Source organism: Lipotes vexillifer, unplaced genomic scaffold (genome assembly GCF_000442215.2).
Source record: "Lipotes vexillifer unplaced genomic scaffold, Lipotes_vexillifer_v1.1 scaffold724, whole genome shotgun sequence".
Taxonomy (NCBI): Eukaryota; Metazoa; Chordata; class Mammalia; order Artiodactyla; family Lipotidae; genus Lipotes; species Lipotes vexillifer.
The window spans coordinates 219,449-243,634 of NW_006788746.1; the positions used below are offsets into that span (position 1 = coordinate 219,449).

General features: G+C 38.5%; 1 protein-coding gene across 6 annotated transcripts in view; it reads left to right on the plus strand.

The window, feature by feature from the left end:
• The window catches only part of RAPGEF6 (Rap guanine nucleotide exchange factor 6), a 222,020-nt gene that overhangs the window by 113,624 nt on the left and 84,210 nt on the right, over positions 1–24,186 (plus strand). For all 6 annotated transcript variants that reach the window (XM_007461756.1, XM_007461757.1, XM_007461758.1 and 3 more), the window contains exon 7: positions 6,671–6,802. In XM_007461756.1, coding sequence (XP_007461818.1) covers positions 6,671–6,802 — 132 coding nt within the window. The remainder of the gene's footprint in view (positions 1–6,670; positions 6,803–24,186) is intronic.

A 24,186-nucleotide genomic window follows, 5' to 3' on the forward strand; every position in this document is an offset into this window, starting at 1 on the left:
CCTTTACATGTATACATAGTCTTCAAAAAACTATGTACTTTCATAATCTGTGTCTGTATTTAAGCCATTAGCCTTCCCAGCCTCCAAATAAAACTTTGACACTAGTCTTCATGGATAGGTGAACTCCAACAGAGCTCAGAAGTTCAGGTATAGGAAATGGGTTTGGAAAAGAGGAAATTTTGCCAGACCTGGTAGGCTGGAAGATGATGGGGTAAGTGAATTGAGGTTGCTGATGAAAAGTCAGCTATTAAATCCTGGCTGGGGTCAGGAAAGGAAAAAGGGCAGATGAGCTGAAAGACATGGAGAAGTTTTAAGAAATCAGGAATTCCTATTGGAAGAAAACCTTTTCCTTTATGTTTTCTTTGTTTTAAAGAAAATAGTAAGTACCAGGTGTTATGAACTCCCAACTTAATATCAGGAAACAACTTCGTAGGAAAGAACAACAGATTTATAGTCAGGCAGCCTAGGTTTCAGATTTCAATACCCCTGCTTCCTAGCTATGTGACCACGGGCAACCTTTATAACTTCTCTGGGTGTTGGTTTCCTAATATGTAAATCGGGTAAAATAATAACATCTACTTATTAATTCATTTAATTGGAGGAGCAACCCTAGCCCTAATAAGCATTAGTCCTACTACAGCCTTCATTACATTTATCATTCTTATTTTACTCACTATTCTTGAATTTGCAGTAGCCCTTACTCAAATTAGATAGTCTATAGAAAAAGCATGTGGAAGGATATATTTGCTGTAGTATACCTATTTGGTAAATATAGTGAGCACTCAGTTATTAGTTTCAATCATCATCATCATTATTCCCATCAGATGGCTAGGTTGAGAGGATTCCTATATGAAGATCTAAGTTTTCTTCATGACTTAGAAAGTAGATCTATATGCTTATAACTCTGTGTTCTCTCCACTATTAGACTGAGCTCCTTGCTGGTAGGACCCATCTGTTTTCATCTTTTCTAGCAGAGTTCCTGGCATAAAGTAGAGTATAGCAGAGTACTGAAATCAGGTGAACCTGGGTTTGAATTTCAACTCCACTGCTTACGTGAGTGTGAGATCTAGGGCAAGTTGCTTAGTCTAATTGCCTCAGTTCCTCATCAGTAAGGTAGGGATGATAATAATAATGCTTGCCATTTAGGGTCTAGTAAGGATGATGATTACTCAGTATGTTGTAAGTATCATTACCAAACCAGTTTATAGATATGCTCTTGTGGCTTTGGTTCACTGTGTTACTTTTATGGTTGACCTCCTTTTCCTTGGTCTTACCTCAGTAGGAATCTTGGAATATAAAATATCTTCTGCATCCCAACACCCCAACCAGACATTTGTCATTTTAAAATTATATTCAGTCTTTGCCTTTCTGTCTACTTCATTACTAGATGAGATTTTTTTCTTTGTATCTAAACAGTAGACACTAAGTAAGAGGAAAATCTTTAAGCTGGAACATACTCCTCTATCTTCTGTATTATTGAAACCAGTTATTGGTAGCTCTTTGATTTTCTGCTTCCTTTTTTAGTACTCATAATAGAGCTATAAAATGGCCTCTAAGCATGGCTTTAGCTTATTCCACAGGTTTTGATATATAGCATTTTAATTTTTATTCTGTTTAAATATTTTCTAATTTCCAATGTGACATCATTGACCTGTGGGCTATTTACAGGTTTGTTTTATAATTTCCCAAATACATAATAGTTTTCTAGTTATCTTTTTATTACTTATTTCTACCTTATTTGCACTGTAATCATAGGATATTCTCTGTGTAATTTTAACCTTTTGAATTTTGTCGAGGCCTGCCTTACTGTCAGTGTTTATAAATGTTTATGTATATACTCTAAAATAATGTATTCTATAGTTTTCTTAAAATAAATTTATTTATTTTATTTATTTATTTTTGGCTGTGTTGGGTCTTCGTTGCTGCGCGTCTTCGTTGCCGGGCTTTCTCTAGTTTTGCTGAGCGGGGGTTACTCTATTGAGGTGTATGGGCTCCTCATTGCGGTGGCTTCTCTCGTTGTGGAGCACAGGCTCTAGGTGCGCAGGCTTCAGTAGTTGCGGCACACAGTCTCGGTAGTTGTGGCTCATGGGCTCTAGAGCACAGGCTCAGTAGTTGTGATGCACGGACTTAGTTGCTCCACGGCATGTGGGATCTTCCCGGATGAGGGATTGAACCCATGTCCCCTGCATTGGCAGGCGGATTCTCGACCACTGTGCCACCAGAGAAGCCCAAAAATGTATTCTATAGTTGATGGTTGCGGTATTCTGTGTGTTGATATATACACTTCAGGTCAGTTTTGTTAATTATGTTCATATCTTCTGTATCTACTATTTTTTATTTGCTTATTCTGTCCCTGAGAGATGGGTGGTAAAAGTTTCATGGCGTAATTATAGATTCATCTAGTTCTTCTTTTATTGTTGTCATTTTTTTACCTAATACAGTTTGAGGCTGTGTAACTAGGTGCAAATCTATTTAGTGTTGAACTTTTTATCATTATGAAATGTCCCCTTTTGCGTCTATTAATGCTTTTGCCTCAAAGTCTACTTCATCTGACATTAATATAACTACATAAGCTTTCTTATGGTTTGTGTTACTATTTTATATAGTCAATATTCATGTTGATTTACTCACACATTTCCGATTTTCATTGGTTTTCCTTCATCTAGAAGCTTTCATTTGGCATCATTTTCTGTCTCCCAGTGGGTTTTCTTCACTGCAGATCTGCCGTGGGAGTATTTCTCTTCATTTTTGTTTCTCTGAAAATGACTGTTTTGCCCATTTTGAGGACTGTTTTTACTGGGTGTAGAATTCTAGCTCTTAGAGATAACACTCCATTGTCTTCTGGCTTCCAAGTTGAGAAGTCAGCCATCAGTTTAATTTTGCTCTTGTCAAAGCAATCTCTTTTTTTCCAGACTGCTCTTAAGACTTTTCTCTTTGTTTCTTTCCCCAACACTTCTACCCTGGTGTGCATAGGTATGGGTTGGCTTTTATTTATCTTGCCTGTAATTCTTAAAGCTACTTGGTCTGTGACTTTGTACCTTTGTTAACTTTGAAAAATGCTTAGCCGTCATTTCTATGCCTTAAGTACTCTTCTATTTCTATGACTCTGGTTATTCAGATGTTACCTTCTCACTGTATATCCTTTGGCTCTTGGCCCTTCTCTCCTAGCTTCATTCTTTTTACTCTCCATGCTTCATTCTATATATTTTTTCAGACCAATGTTTATTTTTCTGTTTTTTCTTAGCTCTGTCAAATTTGTTACTGAATCCATCTGTTGACTTTCTATTTTTAAAAATTTTTATTTATTTTTAATACCTTTATTGGAGTATAACTGCTTTACAATGGTGTGTTAGTTTCTGCTTTATAACAAAAGTGAATCAACTATACATATACATATATCCCCATATCTCCTCCCTGTTGCATCTCCCTCCCACCCTCCCTATCCCACCCCTCTAGGTGGTCAAAAAGCACCTAGCTGATCTCCCTGTGCTATGCAGCTGCTTCCCACTAGCTAGCTGTTTTACAGTTGGTAGTGTATATATGTCCATGCCACTCTCTCACTTCGTCCCAGCATACCCTTCCCCCTCCCCATGTCCTCAAGTCCATTCTCTACGTCTGCATCTTTATTCCTGTCCTGCCCCTAGGTTCTTCAGAACCATTTTCTTTTTTTTTTTAATTCCATATATATGTGTTAGCATACAGTATTTGTTTTTCTTTTTCTGACTTACTTCACTCTGTATGACAGACTCTAGGTCCATCCACCTCACTACAAATAACTCAATTTTGTTTCTTTTTATAGCTGAGTAGTATTCCATTGTATATATGTGCCACATCTTCTTTATCCATCTGTCTGTTGATGGACACTTAGGTTGCTTCCATGTCCTGGCTATTGTAAATAGTGCTACAGTGAACATTGTGGTACATGACTGTTTGAATTATAGTTTTCTCAGGGTATATGCCCAATAGTGGGATTGCTGGGTCATAAGGTAGTTCTATTTTTAGTTTTTTAGGGAACCCTCCATACTGTTCTCCATAGTGACTGTATCAATTTACATTCCCACCAGCAGTGCAAGAGGGTTCCCATTTCTCCACACCCTCTGCAGCATTTATTGTTTGAAGATTTTTTTGATGATAGCTATTCTGACTGGTGTGAGGTGATACCTCATTGTAGTTTTGATTTACATTTCTCTAATGATTAGTGATGTTGAGCATTCTTTCATGTGTTTGTTGGCAATCTGTGTATCTTCTTTGGAGAAATGTCTACTTAGATCTTCTGCCCATTTTTGGATTGGGTTGTTTGTTTTTTTTATATTGAGCTGCATGAGCTGCTTGTATATTTTGGAGATTAACCCTTTGTCAGTTGTTTTGCTTGCCAATATTTTCTCTGATTTTGAGGGTTGTCTTTTCATCTTGTTTATGGTTTCCTTTGCTGTGCAAAAGGTTTTACGTTTCATTAGGTCCCATTTGTTTATTTTGGTTTTATTTCCATTTCTGTAGGAGGTAGGTCAAAAAAGATCTTGCTGTTATTTATGTCAGAGAGTGTTCTTCCTATGCTTTTTCCTCTAAGAGTTGTATAGTGTCTAGCCTTACATTTAGGTCTTTAATCCATTTTGAGTTGATTTTTGTGTATGGTGTTAGGGAGTGTTCTAATTTCATTCTTTTACATGTAGCTGTCCAGTTTTCCCAGCACCACTTATTGAAGAAGCTGTCTTTTCTCCATTGTATATTCTTGCCTCCTTTGTCCAAGATGAGGTGACCATATGAGCATGACTTTATCTCTGGGCTTTCTACCTTGTTTTTTTGCTAAAATTCTTAGTGTTGTCTTTCTGCGTGTATGTCATGATCGATAAACTGGACCACATATGGCCTGTGAGCTGTATGACCTGTGAGCTAAGAATGATTTTTACTTTTTTAAAAGGTGGTTTAAAAAAATTTTCAAAGAAAAAAAAAGTAATACCACAGAGATTGTATGTGGCTTGCAAAAGCCTAAAGTGTATACTCTTTGGTCCTCTGAGGAAAATGTTTTCCAACCACTGGTATATATTAAATACAGTTATTTTAGAATCTGTATCTGATAACTCCATTTTTTGGAAGTTTTTCTTCACTGGTTTCTAGAGTTTATTATTTCCCTTAGTTTTCATGAATGCCATCTTGTCTCCTAATGTGCCTGGTTTTATTTGAGCAATGGATATTGTGTATGAAATTTGTTTTTAGTATTTTGAGGCCTAGGATGATTTGTCTTTTTTTCTCTGGTGAAGTTTTGTGTTTGCTTTCAGTAGCTGACTGGAAGCATTAGTAATCCTGTATAACTTTAATCCAAAATCAGGGATTGAGATGATTCTAAAATGAGCATCAGTTTACTTTTGGATCACACTTATTTACTAGGGTATAATGTACTTTCCAGGGTCCAAATCCAAAGCATGGCCTTCCATGCTAGGCCTTCGAATATAACTTTTGTCTCTCTAACCAGGGCCTATCAGAAGTGCTTCTCAACCTGTTTGCCTCCTCTTTAGGAATCAGAAAATACTCTTAAGAGAAAAGCACCTTCAAGGATCAGATTGCGTGTGTTACTGTTTTTCTGTATATCTGAGTTACAGGATTCATCTGAATTATGTATCCCAGCAGGGGAAGTTTGTTATGTAGTTTTTTTCATGTAAATTTTTCTAATTACCATGACTTACTTCCTCTTGATATAATTCAGGCTTGGTCGTTTTCTCCTTTAGAGTATATTTAGTTTCCACTGTTAATGCATGTGTTTCTATAACATTTTCCTATAATAATGTGAAACCCTGCTCTAAAAAGTAAATAGATTTCTCTCAGTAGTCCTGAATAGCTAGTTGCAGAGAAATTATTTGGAAAATACATCATCATATTGCCTTTGTAAAATTTTCTCTCTCCGCTCTGGAGCACAGTGGTTTCTATCTTGTCTCAACTCCTGTAGCATTTATTTTGTAAAATTTTTAAAAGTTTTGTGGTGCGAATTATATTGTACAACTTGTATCACTGACCATATTAAAGATGAGGTGGTGGAATCATTTCCTTCTGCATCTCTTGTATTCCTATACCTAGCATAGACATTCATTAAATAATTATGATTACTAACAAATTTTTTAGGGGCCAACTATAAGCTAATACAATATTAAATGAAAAGAGGCTTACTAAATTTTTGGAATATTGAATGCAGTCATCTGTTACTTTTCTTAAGTCTTGGTGCCAGATGCTGTACTTTAATCCAAGATTTTCCTGTTTTGTTCTGGAATTAGCAACCATTTTGTGTTAGTGAGGTGTGTGTGTGTTATGTGTAAGAGAGAGAGAGGGAGGGAGGGAGGGAGGGAGCGAGCGAGCATTCCTACCTTTTATGGTAGCAACAGCTGATATTTTTATTTGAGGAAAGGCCAGTTTTTTCCTCTGAAATACCATTACTCATGGTAATGTCTTTTGAAAGCTGCTAAGTGGGCTTCCACTGTAGGCTTGCCTAACAGTCAGAATGCTGATTTGGTTCTTATCACTTTCTAAGATTTTTCCCAAGAATGGAGAATTTAGATTAGAAATTAAGTTGCATAGAAATGTCCATAAAACAAAATGTTGTTGCAGAAGTTACAGTGTGTCAAGAACTCTTTAAAGGTAATGCTTGATATTTAGATTATCTTAAATTATTTTTCTTTTTCAGCTTCCAGCTGATCTTACCAAGATGCACATTGCAGACAACCCTCATCCACAGGTGACTCATGTGTCTTCTAGTCAGTCTGGTTGTAGCATTGCCAGTGACTCTGGGAGCAGCAGTTTATCAGATATCTATCAGGTAATACGTTAGGAGTTTGTTTGCTGTGCATATGGCTTTTTAAATTTTGCCGAATACCTTGTGCTTGTGCCTTAGGTGGTCATGTATCTTTTAACTAGGGTGTGAAATTCTGACATAAGGTCTTTGAGAAAATATGCTTTGTTTACTGTGTCAGATTTACAAGCCTAATGAAAGAGGTGATCTATCTTTTGAGAGTGATTAAATATGGTCCAGCAGTGCATGAATATAGTGTTCTTTTTAATTTCTTTTATCCAAGTGAATCTATATTAATATATAATATTTGCTTGCATTAGAAAATGGTTCTTTAAACAACTGAAATTTATAAAAAGGCAATTTTTATTATATTCAGTAGTTGATTAGTTAAGTCGTCTATAAGTAAAGTCATGAAGATTAGACTTGCCTTTGTATTGTAAAGACTTAAATTTTCCAGTGGCCACATTTAAAAATTAAAAGGAAACAGGTAAAATTAATTTTAATAATATATTTTATTTAGCACAGTATATTCAAATATTATTTCAACATGTAATCAGTGTTTCAAAATTATGAATGAGTTATTTTTTCATACTAAGTCTTCAAAAGGCAAAGTTTAATATTAACTTACAGCACACCTCAATTCAGACAAGACACATTTTTTGAGTACCACATGTGGCTAGTGGCTACCATAGAGTACTGATTTGTTGAAATAGAATCATTGTTGTCTGAGGAAAACCGTTTAGACTGTGGTTCTGTTGAGTTGCACGGATTTAGCTGTTTTATGAAAATCAGCGTTCCTCTGTTAAGGGAAGTTTGCAGGCAGATGCAAAATGGAAAAAAGCCTCCATTTTTGGTTTATGTGAGTCTTTTTTCTACAAAGATTGTTGCTGTGGACATGCCATCTAAATCCCCCTGTTTGGCATTTTATAGTAGAACAAGGAATTCTCCTTCTTCACCATTTTATAGTAGATAGAACAGGGAGTTTTTAAAAAGTAAAGTTAAAAACAGTGCAGTGGTTCTGGGGCCACTTACTGTGTTCATGGAGTTGTTGGGCTTCATGCATTCTACCCCTCCGCAAAAGAAGTATCTTGTGGATTCAGTTAGAGTTGTTGCATACCTAAAAGTCAAAGTACAGCTGTGCTTCTCTGGACTCTGTGTTTTTCCTAGGGAAGAACACTAAGGAAGATTGACCCTGGATTAATGAAGTTCAGGGATGTGGCTTTAGATTTTTCTCAAGATAAGTGGGAATGTCTGGACCTTTCAAAGAGAGACAGTAAAGCAGAGATGTAATGTTGATGAACTATAGGTACCTGAACTCACTAGTATATCCATCTCTAAGCCAGATGTGATCACCTTTTTGGAGCAAGGAGCAGAGCCCCCGATAGTTGTGAGAAAAGAGACAAGAGGATAGTGCAGGGATTGAGGTTCAAGGTCACTTGGAAAGGCCGTACTTTACACTGAACTAATAGATGGGCAGTACACAGTGGGGTCCTGATTCTTTGGCAAGATCCTGGAGGAGCTTCTGAAGAATTGCGCTTATATTAGCATCCACAGGATGTTCACCTACTGGACGACCCACCTGAAGCTGGGGCTCGAGCCTACCTGCTGGTATGGTTGGAGGTCTTCTCCTGTAGGATCATGACCATGTATGTGGCTGCCCTGCGCCAACCTTTTGTATGTTTTCCTTCCTCAGTAACACTTTCCACAGTTCATTCTACCTTTTAAGAGATTCATTTTAACATAGCATAACATGTGGACAGGTATCCTTGCCAGCTTTCCTGCACATCAGAAAAGTCCCTTCATTACACAATAAACAAGATACCTTTTCATACCCCCAGAAACCTGAAGGTTACCATTGGCCCTCCTCCCCTGATCATGATAATTCACTGTTAAGTCATATCAGTTCTGCTTCCTATGTCATTGTGTTTGTGTGTTTGTATGTATATGTTTGATGCTGAGATGTAATTTACAAATAATAAAATTTACCCTTTTTAACATAGCTTACATGAAGACATAGAATATTTCTGTCACCTCAAAAAGGGCTTTGTATGCTCCTTTTTAGTCAGTTCCTTCTTCTTATCCCCAGCTGCTGGTAGCCACCAATCTGTTTTCTGCCCTTTTGGTTTTATGTTTGCCAGAAGGTCACATACATGAAAACATGTAGTTAAAAGATGATGCTGTGAAATGCGTCAACTAACCAACAAGATAAAATAAGTTTTAATGAATTTAGGGGAGAGTAAACAGATGAGCAAAAACAACGAAATTCAAGAACCAAAACAGAAATTCAGAAATTTCAAGAAGGAAACTATTATAATACTAAAGTCAAATATGCAAAAATGTAAGATAAGCTCTTTTAAGTGCAGCCGAAGAAGGTAAAAGTCCCCAAACTCAGACTTTGGTTAAGCCTAGGACACTAGCCAAAGGATATAAACAGAGTAAAGGTTAAAACAAAACAAATATACAAAGATAAAAACAGAAGGAAAAGAAATCAGAATCTTAAAGTAAATAAATACATACGTATTTGTCTTATACTGTATACATGGAATGTATATATGAATTCAAGACGTGTTACCAAATAGTAACAGTTTTTCTGATGATGGTAGGATTGTGGGTAGTTTTTATTATGTTCCTTCAGCTTGTCTTATGTTTTTCTCAATGGACATTATTATTTCTACATTTAAAAAATTTTAAAGAGGACGTAAATAGAGTGTATAGTTAAAAATAAAAGTTGAATAAAATTGTGGGAAAGGATTAAAGAAATTATTACTAGAGGGTAAAAGGAATATGAACAGAATAATAATATCTCCTATCATATAGAATTTCTAGACCTACAATTTAAAAAATTAAAAAAACAAAAACTATGGATAAGGTAAATAATACCAACTAAATAATGTGTGTGTATCCAATTGGGTCCTCAGGAATAAAAGAGAAGAAAAGAGCTTAGAGTTAAATATCAATACTGGACCTTCAGTCTCTCCCTTAACCTCAGGCCTCCTTTTAGTACTTGTGAAAGCTGTGAATACACTCTTTGGTTAACAGACGTTTGGTCCACACCAAAAGGTCCTTGGTATTTGATCTTGTCCCAGACCATTTGGCATGGACCAAATATGCTCATGGACATTTTGGACAGGACCAAACAATCTTCAAGGCACCTTTTAGTTACAGATGTACATTGCCAGTGTATATACCTTGACCAGCAACATTTGAAGTAGTTTTCCTGGTTATCCAAATTTCAACATTTGAGAGGTTTTAAAAGTGAATACCTAACCCAGTCATGGCCTATAACAGTATAAGCAGAGCCTTACAAAATATGCGAGTACATTTAACCCTTGAACAAAATAGGTTTGAACTGCACAGGTCCACTTATACGTGGATTTTTTTCCCCAATAAATACATACTATACAGTACTACACGTACAGAACCGCACGTACAGAGGGCTGACTGTAAAGTTATATGTGGATTTTCAGCTCTGGGGGGGAAGGGGGTTGGTGTCACTAACACCAATGGTTTTCAAGGGTGAAATGTATTTTTAATTTGGAGGATTGGAGGGAAAAGAGAAGAGAGACATACTAACAGGAGTTTGTAACAGGAATATCGTTTATAGTACCATTTTATATGGCCAAATGTATGACTATGCTCCTATGTATTTCCTTCTTGAGAGCTTTCATGTGTTCTGGTTTAAAAGTAAAAGCTCTTGGATCTCAAAGAAAGTTCAAAATAAAGCATTTATCACAGGTTAGAAAAAATGCAAGTAATTGTTTCAGTATGAATATGTTTCTAATCAGATTAGCTTAAAATTTAGCTAAGATTGCGCATTAAAATGTTAGAATGTTCTTGGATAGAGTATTTTATGTATCTTCAAAGAATACTCAAGAGAAATAAGGAGGGTTGCTTTCTGGATTCCTTTTCCAAGAGCTGGAGGATTGTAAAATGTAAAATGTTAATTATTGAACCTAAAGCAGTTGTCTTGTCATTAACTTATTTTTAAATAACCTGAGGTACCCATTCATCCCCCACCTATCTTTCTTGGTTTCTATATAGGAAGTAAATGTGATCCTAAAAATCCCACCTCATGGCAGCATAATTCCTTAACTCAGAGCTCTAATCTGCCAATCTCTCTAAAACTCTGGTGCCATGTTTCCACCTGCATGTTCTTTTGATACTTCAACTAGCTTTTTTGCCCTGCTACATGTTTTCTTCCACTTGGCTTTAATATTTCTGTTAAGAATATCATGTCTCCTAGTCAAAGTCTCAGTTATCTTTGCCTATTTCCATTTTTTAAACTTCTGCTTTCATTACAAGAAGAAAGACTTTCCTTCTCTTTAAAAATCTTCAGTGCTTCACCATTATCTAATTTATACTCTTCATTTCAAATTTATATTCAAATTCCAAGCCTTTCATTTCTAACCATAGTCTGCAAATCTGGTTTTATATTCCACTGTTTCCCACTTAACACATTCTAGATTCTGGTCCATGACAAATACAAATGCTATTCCCTGAACGTGTTTGTCTTTTCCTAGCCCTGTTTTGGTAATGCTGTTCTTCCTGCAGCTCCACCTGGATGACATTTTCGTATTGCCTCTCACATGTTGCAGTTTTTCTGTGGCTCTTATCACTTTTTTTCACTCTGCTTTTTAGTGTGGTTACTTTTAAACTTGATCTTTTTCATCATCATGGTAAATTTGTAGTGTGCAGAGTTTATTTCTTCCTTTTGTTATCTCACGCTGAGTTAAGCACAGTGTTGGCACTTAGAAAGCAATCTAGAACTTTTTTTAGTTGAATTACATTTGAAAGTAGAAATCAATATTTCCAGGGAAAATGCAGAGGATCACTACTAACTAATTGATGATCCAGAGCAAGGGAGGCATTACTTTGACCACCTGCCCTGTTGTAGAGATAATGGAATGGGCCAGCCTGGACAGCATTATTGTGAAGGATTAATTTCACATGGTTCTTGCCCTGACTAGAAAGAGAGGAAACATAAGGACTAAGTGATCCATGAAAAAGATTGAATGAAATATTAAAAATGGGAATTCAGAAAAGATAAGCACTGAAAGTCTAAGATTCTGGCTTAATATTTGCTCTGAATTTGAGAATGTGGCTTCTATAAGCTTGTATAACTTCTTATTCTAACCTGTAGTTCCCCTCATCATACCTTCATGTTTATGTAGATGCAAACAGGAAAAGGAAATCCGCTGGTGGTTTATTTGGAGAAGGCCAAGTCAACAGAAAATCACCTCAGACTGTCTGCCTCACCAAATTATATTTACACATATACACACAGACACATTCATACTGTGGGAACAAGAAAAATGCAAGAAGTTTAATACTTGTTAGCCCTTTCACCAACATACTTTTGTTTTTTTCTGGGCTTAATCCATTTATCATAATATTTCTGAGGGTCTGCTGTATTTCAACTGCTGGGTTAAAATAGTTGAAAGGCCAGGGCTCCGATCTTTTTCGAACCCTACCTTAATGAATGTGGCATATCTTTTGACCTACATTTTTCTAACAAATTTGATATTATGTGAGTCTCTGAGGCTCTGTTCAATTTTCTTTTTGGCTTTTTTCCTCTTTCCTTCAGTTTGGGTAGTTTTTATTGCCCTTCTTCAAGTTTACTCTTCTTGCAGTTTACATTTCTTTATTGGTATTTCCCATTTTACCCTTAATTATGTTTGTACTTTCTTTTGAATCCTTGAATTTGCTTATAATAAATGTCAAAAATTCATGTCTCCTAATTTCATGATTCCTGCATCTCTTTATATTGATTGGGTCACATTTCCATGTTCTTCATCTGTCTAGTAATTTTATATTGTATGCTGGATATTGTGAATACTACATTTAAAAAAAATCTTATCTAGTTATTAAAGAAGCGTTTTTCCTAGGAACTGCATCCTCAGCAGCATAATATAGTGACTACCAGTCCTGGTGGTCCTCATATCTACCTTTACCTTAAAGACCTGGCTTGCCTTTGTTTAGTCAAGGATTTATGTATATTTTTTTAATTTTATTTTATTTATTTATTTATTTATGGCTGCGTTGCGTCTTTGTTGCTGCTTGCAAGCTTTCTCTAGTTGCAGCAAGTGGGGGCTACTCTTCGTCACAGTGCAGGGTTCCCCACTGTGGTGGCTTCTCTTGCGGCGGAGCACAGGCTCTAGGTGCGTGGGCTTCAGTAGGTGTGGCACATGGGCTCAGTAGTTGTGGCTCTCGGGCTCTAGAGCACAGGCTCAGTAGTTGTGAAGCATGGGCTTAGTTGCTCCGCGACATGTGGGATCTTCCTGGACCAGGGCTGGAAGCTGTGTGCCCTGCATTGGCAGGTGGATTCTTAACCACTGCGCCACCAGGGAAGCCTTGGACTCTATGCAGCACATTTTTATTTTTTTTATTTTTTTTATTTTTTATTTTTTTTTCGGTACGCGGGCCTCTCACTGTTGTGGCCTCTCCCGTTGCGGAGCACAGGCTCCGGACGCGCAGGCTCAGCAGCCATGGCTCACGGGCCCAGACGCTCCGCGGCATGTGGGATTTTCCCGGACCGGGGCACGAACCCGTGTCCCCTGCATCGGCAGGCGGAGTCTCAACCACTGCGCCACCAGGGAAGCCCTATGCAGCACATTTTGTATACTTTTTTAAAAATTAAAAAATCCTTTGTAATTTTTTAGCATGTTTCTGGCCACTCTTTCATATATATATTTTTTACATCTTTATTGGAGTATAATTGCTTTACAATGGTGTGTTAGTTTCTGATTTATAACAAAGTGAATCAGTTATACATATACATAGGTTCCCATATCTCCTCCCTCTTGCATCTCCCTCCCTCCCACCGTCCCTTTGCCACCCATCCAGGTGGTCACAAAGCACCGAGCTGATCTCCCTGTGCTATGCGGCTGCTTCCCACTAGCTATCTCTTTTACGTTTGGTAGTGTATATATGTCCACGGCACTCTCACTTTGTCACAGCTTACCCTTCCTCCTCCCCATATCCTCAAGTCTGTTCTCTAGTAGGCCTGTGTCTTTATTCCCGTCTTACCCCTAGGTTCTTCATGACATTTTTTTTCCTTAGATTCCATATATATGTGTTAGCATATGGTATTTGTCTTTCTCTTTCTGACTTACTTCACTCTGTATGACAGACTCTAGGTCCATCCACCTCACTCCAAAAAACTCAATTTCGTTTCTTTTTATGGCTGAATAATATTCCATTGTATATATGTGCCACATCTTCTTTATTCATTCATCTGATGATGGACAGTTAGGTTGTTTCCATCTCCTGGCTATTGTAAATAGAGCTGTAATGAACAGTTTGGTACATGGCTCTTTTTGAATTATGGTTTTCTCAGGGTATATGCCCAGTAGTGGGATTGCTGGGTCATATGGTAGTTCTGTTTGTAGTTTTTGAGGAACCTCCATACTGTTCTCCATAGTGGCTGTACCAATTCACATTCCCACCAGCAGTGCAAGAGGGTTCCCTTTTCTGCACACCCTCTCAAGCATTTATTATTTCTAGATTTTTTGATGATGGCCATTCTGACCGGTGTGGGATGATATCTCATTGTAGTTTTGATTTGCATTTCTCTAATAATTAATGATGTTGAGCATTCCTTCATGTGTTTGTTGGTAGTCTGTATATCATCTTTGGAGAAATATCTGTTTAGGTCTTCTACCCATTTTTGGATTGGGTTGTTTGCTTTGTTATTGAGCTGCATGAGCTGCTTGTAAATTTTGGAGGTTAATCCTTAGTCAGTTGCTTCATTTGCAAATATTTTCTCCCATTCTGAGGGTTGTCATTTGGTCGTGTTTATGGTTTCCTTTGCTGTGCAAAAGCTTTGAAGTTTCATTAGGTCCCATTTGTTTATTTTTGTTTTTATTTCCATTTCTCTAGGAGGTGGGTCAAAAAGGATCTTGCTGTGATTTATGTCATAGAGAGTTCTGCCTATGTTTTCCTCTAAGAGTTTGATAGTTTCTGGCCTTATATTTAGGTCTTTAATACATTTTGAGCTTATTTTTGTGTATGGTGTTAGGGAGTGATCTAATCTCATACTTTTACATGTACCTGTCCAATTTTCCCAGCACCACTTATTGAAGAGGCTGTCCTTTCTCCACTGTATATTCCTGCCACCTTTATCAAAGATAAGGTGACCATATGTGCATGGGTTTATCTCTGGGCTTTCTATCCTATTCCATTGATCTATCTTTCTGTTTTTGTGCCAGTACCATACTGTCTTGATTACTGTAGCTTTGTAGTGTAGTCTGAAGTTAGGGAGCCTGAGTCCTCCAGCTCTGTTTTTCGTTCTCAAGATTGCTTTGGCTATTCGGGGTCTTTTGTGTTTCCATACAAATTGTGAAATTTTTTGTTCTAGTTCTGTGAAAAATGCCAGTGGTAGTTTGATAGGGATTGCATTGAATCTGTAGATTGCTTTGGGTAGTAGAGTCATTTTCACAATGTTGATTCTTCCAATCCAAGAACATGGTATATCTCTCCATCTATTTGTATCATCTTTAATTTCTTTCATCAGTGTCTTATAATTTTCTGCATACAGGTCTTTTGTCTCCTTAGGTAGGTTTATTCCTAGATATTTTATTCTTTTTGTTGCAATGGTAAATGGGAGTGTTTTCTTGATTTCACTTTCAGATTTTTCATCATTAGTATATAGGAATGCCAGAGATTTCTGTGCATTAATTTTGTATCCTGCTACTTTACCAAATTCATTGATTAGCTCTAGTAGTTTTCTGGTAGCATCTTTAGGATTCTCTATGTATAGTATCATGTCATCTGCAAACAGTGACAGCTTTACTTCTTCTTTTCCGATTTGGATTCCTTTTATTTCCTTTTCTTCTCTGATTGCTGTGGCTAAAACTTCCAAAACTATGTTGAATAAGAGTGGTGAGAGTGGGCAACCTTGTCTTGTTCCTGATCTTAGTGGAAATGCTTTCAGTTTTTCACCATTGAGAATGATGTTGGCTGTAGGTTTGTCATATATGGCCTTTATTATGTTGATGAAAGTTCACTCTATGCCTACTTTCAGGAGGGTTTTTATCATAAATGGGTGTTGAATTTTGTCAAAAGCTTTCTCTGCTTCTGTTGAGATGATCATATGGTTTTTCTCCTTCAGTTTGTTAATACGGTGTATCACGTTGATTGATTTGCGTATATTGAAGAATCCTTGCGTTCATGGGATAAACCCCACTTTTCATGGTGTATGATCCTTTTAATGTGCTGTTGGATTCTGTTTGCTAGTACTTTGTTGAGAATTTTTGCATCTGTGTTCATCAGTGATACTGGCCTGTAGTTTTCTTTGTGACATCCTTGTCTGGTTTTGGTATCAGGGTGATGGTGGCCTTGTAGAATGAGTTTTGGAGTGTTCCTCCCTCTGCTATATTTTGGAAGAGCTTGATAAGTATAGGTGTTAGCTCTTCTCTAAATGTTTGATAGAATTGGCCTGTGAAGCCATCTGGTCCTGGGCTTTTGTTTGTTGGAAGATTTTTAATCACAGTTTCAATTTCAGTGCCTGTGATTGGTCTGTTCATATTTTCTATTTCTTCCTGATTCAGTCTTGGCAGGTTGTGCATTTCTAAGAATTTGTCCATTTCTTCCAGGTTGTCCATTTTATTGGCATAGAATTCCTTGTAGTAATCTCTCATGATCTTTTGTATTTCTGCAGTGTCAGTTGTTACTTCTCGCTTTTCATTTCTAATTCTATTGATTTGAGTCCTCTCCCTTTTTTTCTTGATGAGTCTGGCTAATGGTTTATCAATTTTGTTTATCTTCTCAAAGAACCAGCTTTTAGTTTTATTGATCTTTGGTATCGTTTCCTTCATTTCTTTTTCATTTATGTCTGATCTGATCTTTATTATTTCTTTCCTTCTGCTGTCTTTGGGGTTTTTTTGTTCTTCTTTCTCTAATTGCTTTAGGTGCAAGGTTAGGTTGTTTATTCGAGATGTTTACTGTTTCTTAAGGTAGGACTGTATTGCTCTTAACTTCGCTCTTAGAACTGCTTTTGCTGCGTCCCATACGTTTTGGGTCGTCATGTCTCCATTGTCATTTGTTTCTAGGTATTTTTTGAGTTCCTCTTTGATTTCTTCAGTGATCACCTTGTTATTAAGTAGTGTATTGTTCAGCCTCCATGTGTTTGTATTTTTTACAGATCTTTTCCTGTAATTGATATCTAGTGTCATAGCGTTGTGGTCGGAAAAGATACTTGATACAATTTCAATTTTCTTAAATTTACCAAGGCTTGATTTGTGATGTTCCATGAGAACTTGAGAAAAACGTGTATTCTGTTGTTTTTGGATGGCATGTCCTATAAATGTCAGTTAAGTCCATCTTGTTTAATGTATCATTTAAAGCTTGTGTTTCCTTATTTCTTTTCATTTTGGACAATCTGTCCGTTGGTGAAAGTGGGGTGTTAAAGCCCACTACTCTGTATCTCTTACTGTCGATTTCCCCTTTTATGGCTGTTAGTATGTGCTTTATGTATTGAGGTGCTCCTATGCTGGGTGCATAAATATTCCCAATTGTTATATCTTTTTCTTGGATCGATCCTTTGATCATTATGTAGTGGCCTTCTTTGTCTCTTCTAATAGTCTTTATTTTAAAGTCTATTTTGTTTGATATGAGAATTGCTACTCCAGCTTTCTTTTGGTTTCCATTTGCATGGAATATCTTTTTCCATCCCCTTACTTTCAGTCTGTATGTGTCTCTAGGTCTGAAGTGGGTCTCTTGTAGACAGCATATATATGGGTCTTGTTTTTGTATCCACTCAGCCAGTTTGTGTCTTTTGGTGGGAGCATTTAATCCATTTACATTTACGGTAATTATCGATATGTATGTTCCTATTCCCATTTTCTTAATTGTTTTGGGTTTGTTACTGTAGGTCTTTTCCTTCTCTTGTGTGTCTTGCCTAGAGAAGTTCCTTTAGCATTTGTTGTAAAGCTGGTTTTATGGTGCTGAACTCTCAGCTTTTGCTTGTCTGTAAAGGTTTTAATTTCTCCATCAAATCTGAATGAGATCCTTGCTGGGTAGAGTAATCTTGGTTGTAGGTTTTTCTCCTTCATCACTTTAAATATGTCCTGCCAGTCCCTTCTGGCTTGCAGAGTTTCTGCTGAAAGATCGGCTGTTAACCTTATGGGGCTTCCCTTGTGTGTTATTTGTTGTTTTTCCCTTGCTGCTTTTAATATGTTTTCTTTGTATTTAACTTTTGACAGTGTGAGTAATATGTGTGTTGGCGTGTTTCTCCTTGCATTTATCCTGTATTGGACTCTCTGTGCTTCCTGGACTTGATTAGCTATTTCCTTTCCCATATTAGGGAAGTTTTCTACTATAATCTCTTCAAATATTTTCTCAGTCCCTTTCTTTTTTTCTTTTTCTTCTGGAACCCCTATAATTCGAACGTTGGTGTGTTTAATGTTGTCCCAGATGTCTCTGAGACTGTCCTCAGTTCTTTTCATTCTTTTTTCTTTATTCTGCTCTGCAGTAGTTATTTCCACTCTTTTATCTTCCAGGTCACTTATCCGTTCTTCTGCCTCAGTTATTCTGCTATTGATCCCATCTAGAGTATTTTTAATTTCATTTATTGTGTTGTTCATCGTTGCTTGTTTCATCTTTAGTTCTTCTAGGTCCTTGTTAAACGTTTCTTGCATTTTCTCTATTTCCAAGATTTTGGGTCATCTTTACTGTCATTATTCTGAATTGTTTTTCAGGTAGACTGCCTATTTCCTCTTTATTTGTTAGGTCTGGTGGGTTTTTATCTTGCTCCTTCATCTGCCATGTGTTTTTCTGTCTTCTCATTTTGCTTATCTTACTGTGTTTGGGGTCTCCTTTTTGCAGGCTGCAGGTTCGTAGTTCCCGTTGTTTTTGGTGTCTGTCCCCAGTGGCTAAAGTTGGTTCAGTGGGTTGTGTAGGCTTCCTGGTGGAGGGGACTAGTGCCTGTGTTCTGATGGTTGAGGCTAGATCTTGTTTTTCTGGTGGGCAGGTCCACGTCTGGTGGTGTGTTTTGGGGTGTCTGTGGACTTATCATGACTTTAGGCAGCGTCTCTGCTAATAGGTGGGGTTGTGTTCCTGTCTTGCTAGTTGTTTGGCATAGGATGTCCAGCACCGTAGCTTGCTGGTGGTTGAGTGGAGCTGGGTCTTCGCATTCAGATGGAGTACTCTGGGAGAGCTTTCGCCATTTGACATTACGTGGAGCCGGGAAGTCTCTGGTAGTCCAATGTCCTGAACTCGGTTCTCCTACCTCAGAGGCACAGGTCTGACACCTGGCTGCAGCACCAAGAGCCTTTCATCCGCACGGCTCAGAATAAAAGGGAGAAAAAGTAGAAAGAAAGAAGGAAATGTAGAAAGAAGGAAAGAAAGAAAGGTAGAAAGAAAGAAAGGAAGGAAGGAGAATAAAGTAAGATAAAATAAAATAATTAAAATAAAAAATAATTATTAAGAAAAAAGTTGTTTTAAAAAGAAAAAAAACACGGACGGATAGAACTCTAGGACAAATGGTGAAAGCAAAGCTATACAGACAAAATCTCACACAGAAGCATACACATACACACTTGCAAAAAGAGGAAAAGGATAAAAAGTAATAAATCTTGCTCTCAAAGTCCACCTCCTCAATTTGGGATGATTCGTTGTCTATTCATGTATTCCACCCATAGATGCAGGGTACACATCAGGTTGATTGTGGAGATTTAATCCGCTGCTTCTGAGGCTGCTGGCAGACATTTCCGTTTCTTTTTTTTGTTCGCACAGCTCCCGGGGCTCAGCTTTGGATTTGGCCCCGCCTGTGCGTGGAGGTTGCCGGAGGGTGTCTGTTCTTCGCTCAGACAAGACGGGGTTAAAGGAGCAGGTGACTTGGGGTCTCTGGCTCACTGAGGCCGGGGGGAGGGAGGGTTACGGATGCGGGGCAAGCCTGCAGCGGCAGAGGCCGGCATGACGTTGCAGCAGCCTGAGGCGCGCCGTGCGTTCTTCCAGGGAAGTTGTCCCTGGATCCCGGGACCCTGGCAGTCGCGGGCTGCACAGGCTCCCCGGAATGGAGGTGTGGATAGTGACCTGTGCTCGCACACAGGCTTCTTGGTGGCTGCAGCAGCAACCTTAGCATCTCCTGCCCCTCTCTGGGGTCCGCGCTGTTAGCCGCGCCTCACACCCATCTCTGGAGCTCCTTTAAGCAGCGCTCTTAATCCCCTCTCCTCGAGCACCAGGAAACAAAGAGGGAAGAAAAAGTCTCTTGCCTCTTAGGCAGGTCCAGACTTTTCCCGGACTCCCTCCCGTCTTGCCGTGGTGCACTAACCCCCTACAGACTGTGTTCACGCCGCCAACCCCAGTCCTCTCCCATCGCTCCAACCGGAGCCTGAGCCTCAGCTCCAGCTCCGCCTGCCCCGGCGGGTGAGCAGACAAGCCTCTCGGGCTGGTGAGTGCCGGTCGGCACCGATCCTCTGTGCGGGAATCTCTCCGCTTTGTCCTCCACATCCCTGTTGCTCTGCTCTCCTCCGCGGCTTCGAAGCTTCCCCCCTCCGCCACCCGCAGTCTCCACCCGCGAAGGGGCTTCCTAGTGTGTGGAAACCTTTCCTCCTTCACAGCTGCCTCCCAGTGGTGCAGGCCCCGTCCCTATTCCTTTGTCTCTGTTTATTCTTTTTTCTTTTGCCCTACCCAGGTACGTGGGGAGTTTCTTGCCTTTTGGGAGGTCTGAGGTCTTCTGCCAGCGTTCAGTAGGTGTTTTGTAGGAGTTGTTCCACGTGTAGATGTATTTCTAGTGTATCTGTGGGGAGGAAGGTGATCTCCGCGTCTTACTCTTCTGCCATCTTCCTCCGACTGAGACTCTTTCATATTTTTTTTTTTTTAAAGCTGTACATATTTTAAATTTATTGATTTTAGGCTGCATTGGGTCTTCATTGCTGTGCGCGGGCTTTCTCTAGTTTCAGTGAGCGGGGACTACTCTTCGTTGCGGTGTGCAGGCTTCTCATTGTGGTGGCGTCTCTTGTTGCAGAGCACAGGCTCTAGGTGTGCGGGCTTCAGTAGTTGTGGTAAGTGGTCTCAGTAGTTATGGCTTGCGGGCTCTAGAGCGCAGGCTCAGTAGTTGTGGCTCACAGGCTTAGTTTTTCCGCAGCATATGGGATCTTCCCGGTCCAGAGCTCGAACCCGTGTCCCCTGCATTGGCAGGCAGATTCTTAGCCACTGCGCCACTAGGGAAGTCCCCGTATTTTTATTCTTCATTCTTATTTTACCACCTTATCCCTTTTGTAGACTCTTAACATTTTAGCAGTTGAGTATGTTCTCTTAACTAATTTTATTCATCCTTTTTCTTTTATCCTACTTTTAAAAAGGACAGGTAAAAGAGGACAATGGTAAGAAGAGATTATATTCTTTCCTTTGCAGATGGCCTTGGAAAGTTCCTAAAAGAGTTCTTTTAATAGTCATCTCCCAGTCACTACCCATGATTTTCATTCTACCTAAAGAGTTATTTTCTTAAAATATCTTTACTTTTCATGCAGATGATAGTAAGCCTCCCTATTATCCACATAACTGAATTGCATCTTGTCTTTTTAAAAAAAATTTTTATTGCAGTGTAGTTGCTTTACAATGTTGTGCTAGTTTCTACTGTACAGCAAAGTGAATCAGCTATACATATACATATATCCCCTCTTTTTTGGATTTCCTTCCCATTTAGGTCACCACAGAGCACTGATTAGAGTTCCCTGTGCTATACAGTAGGTTCTCATAGTTATCTATTTTATACATAGTATCAATAGTGTATATGTGTCAATCCCAGTCTCCCAATTCATCCCACCCCCACCCCCCTTTGCATCTTGCCTTTTTTTTTTTTGCAGTACACGGGCCTCTCACTGTTGTGGCCTCTCCTATTGCGGAGCACAGGCTCCGGACTCGCAGGCTCAGTGGCCATGGCTCACAGGCCCAGCCGCTCCACGGCATGTGGGATCTTCCCATACCGGGGCACGAACCTGTGTCAGGCGGACTCTCAACCACTGCGCCACTAGGGAAGCCCTTTCCTTTTTTTATGTTGTGAGTTATCCATCTTTTCATCAGACATAATCTAAAAGATAAGAATGAGACTAGATTGAAATAGTCTTGGTCAGGGGATGAAAACCTGAGATTGAGATGAGGACAGGGTAGTTTAAAAACTCAGATTTAAGGTAGATTGTCCTTAAAATTTGATAAAAGAGAAAAAGGCTGTTATTCCAGAGTTGAGCATCTATATTCTGAAAAATTAACTTGTGTAAAAAATATTGCTTCAGTGTTTTTTAACACTCATTTCTTAGATTAAAATCAGTGTTTGTAGATAATTTGGGTTTTGGAAAAGTCATTTTAGTATCTACACATTTAAATTAAAACTACTTATCTTTGAAAAGAGATTGTAACTTTTTAACAAGTTTTTAGTTCCAAAGGTATATTATTCAGAAATGCACTACGCTTAAACCCTAAAGTTTCATAACCAAAATGTAACTCAGGAGAGCATGCTGGTCATAAGATAGGATTGCCCCTATAAGATCCTTAAGAGCCAGTTTATCTAATCTTAAAGATTTCAAGTTGGGTGTTTAATCTAGTTCATTAACTATTGATTAAACGTCTTACTTAAAGCTGTGCAGAACTCCAAAAGAAGTATAGAACCTGGTCTTACATAACAAATCAGAACTCTTTCAGTTGCAGTTATCAGAGCCTTAACTTGAATTAACTAAAGCCAAAACAGATAAGTTATTGACCCCCAGTGAAAGCAGAGGCAGCTCTGGCCTCAAGGAACCTGGATGCTTGCAAGTGTGTCTGCCCCTGATTGCTTGTCTCTCTAGTCCTTTGACTCCTTGTTGCTTGATTGCTCTTCCTCCCTCTCTCTCTGTGACACGTTCTGTCACAGGTCATCTTTGTTGCATATGCTGTGCTTTTTCCATCTCTGTCCTGCATGATATGTTTTTGTTTTTTTGCTTTGTTGCTCTGCGTCTGTCTTGTTCTCTTTCTGTGTCTGCTCTCTTGTTCAATGTCCTTCCTCCGCATTCCCCTGCCCTTTTCTCTGCCAGTTGATTCCATTTTCTCCCACCACAGAAAGGCATTCCCATGTGGCTGTAGGCTGTTCTGCCTCACATTCTTCCAATTCATCAACCAGAGGAGAAAGGATGCTCTGCCCTCCAGCTCCAGTTATAAAAATCCAGAGCAAAGGACTTTCTCCCTTAGCTTCCCTAGCCAGGAACAGGGCACTGTTTCCCTTTGAAATCTCTGGGTTAAGTGGGAGAGGAATATCAACTCCCTAAAAGAAGGAAGAACCTCTTCTGGGCAGACAGAATAGCAAATGTTCAACACAGGAGATGAGACTTAAATATTTGAATGAAGGTTCCATAGTTTTCAATAATCCTCATGTATGAGTGCTTGTTTATTATGAAAGTTCTGTACGTTCTACTCAGTTTTTTCTGTATCTGCTTTAGTATTCATGCTTTTTCATTTATTATAATATGAATCAACTGAGTATAATATTTAGAAATATTGCCTAATAATGCACTTCAGGACAATTTTATTTTGTCCTGAACTACAAAAAGTAAAAAATACAAAGTACAAAAAGTAAATAAATAATTTTATTTATTTTATTTGTTTTCTATGAGTAACATTTAAATTCACAGTTTTTTAAAAATCTGCTAGTTCTTTTACAACTATCTGAGACTAGTATGTTTGCAAAGTTCAGGTTGTAAGTATAAGTTTATTTTTTTAAGATTGCTTAGAGCAGTGGTCCCCAGCCTTTTTGGCACCAGGGACTGGTTTCTTGGAAGACAGTTTTTCCACAGACGGGGGCGAGGGGCTTGGGGATGGATCAGATGGTAATGCGAGCGATGGGGAGCGATGCGGGGTGGCAGCTCACCTCCTGCTGTGCAGCCTGGTTCCTAACAGGCCACAGACCAGAACCTGTCTGCGGCTGGGGGGTTGGGGACCCCTGGTAGAGTAACCTTGGCTCTTCTTTGCTTACTGTTAGATTCAACAATAAGGTATTGGAAAGAGATAAGTATTTGTTCAGTCCTTCACAGTTGTTGAATTTTAGCACTTTTCAGTACTACTCTTTACCTGTTTTATACTTCTGTTCTTAATTTACATGACTGTCTACACTACTAGACTCTAAACCTAGTGCTGAAAGAATAATACCTTATTTATAACACCCAGCATATAAGAACAAGGTACTCCTAAAATGATTGTTGGTAAACTGTCTTTCTCTTTCTTGCACTTTATATTTTAGGAAATGTACTTTTAAGGAATACAAGTGTTTGTTGGAAAGCAGGTATTAATACATTTAGTGATGTTTGAGTCTCTTGACCATTTTATACATACTGGCTTAGATTTGTCAATTTAGATGTCACACTGAAATGATGACTTGTATTTTAGGCAGAGAGAAACCTTTTATAAATAAGGAGCATTTTTTTTTTTTTTTTTTTTTTTTGGTA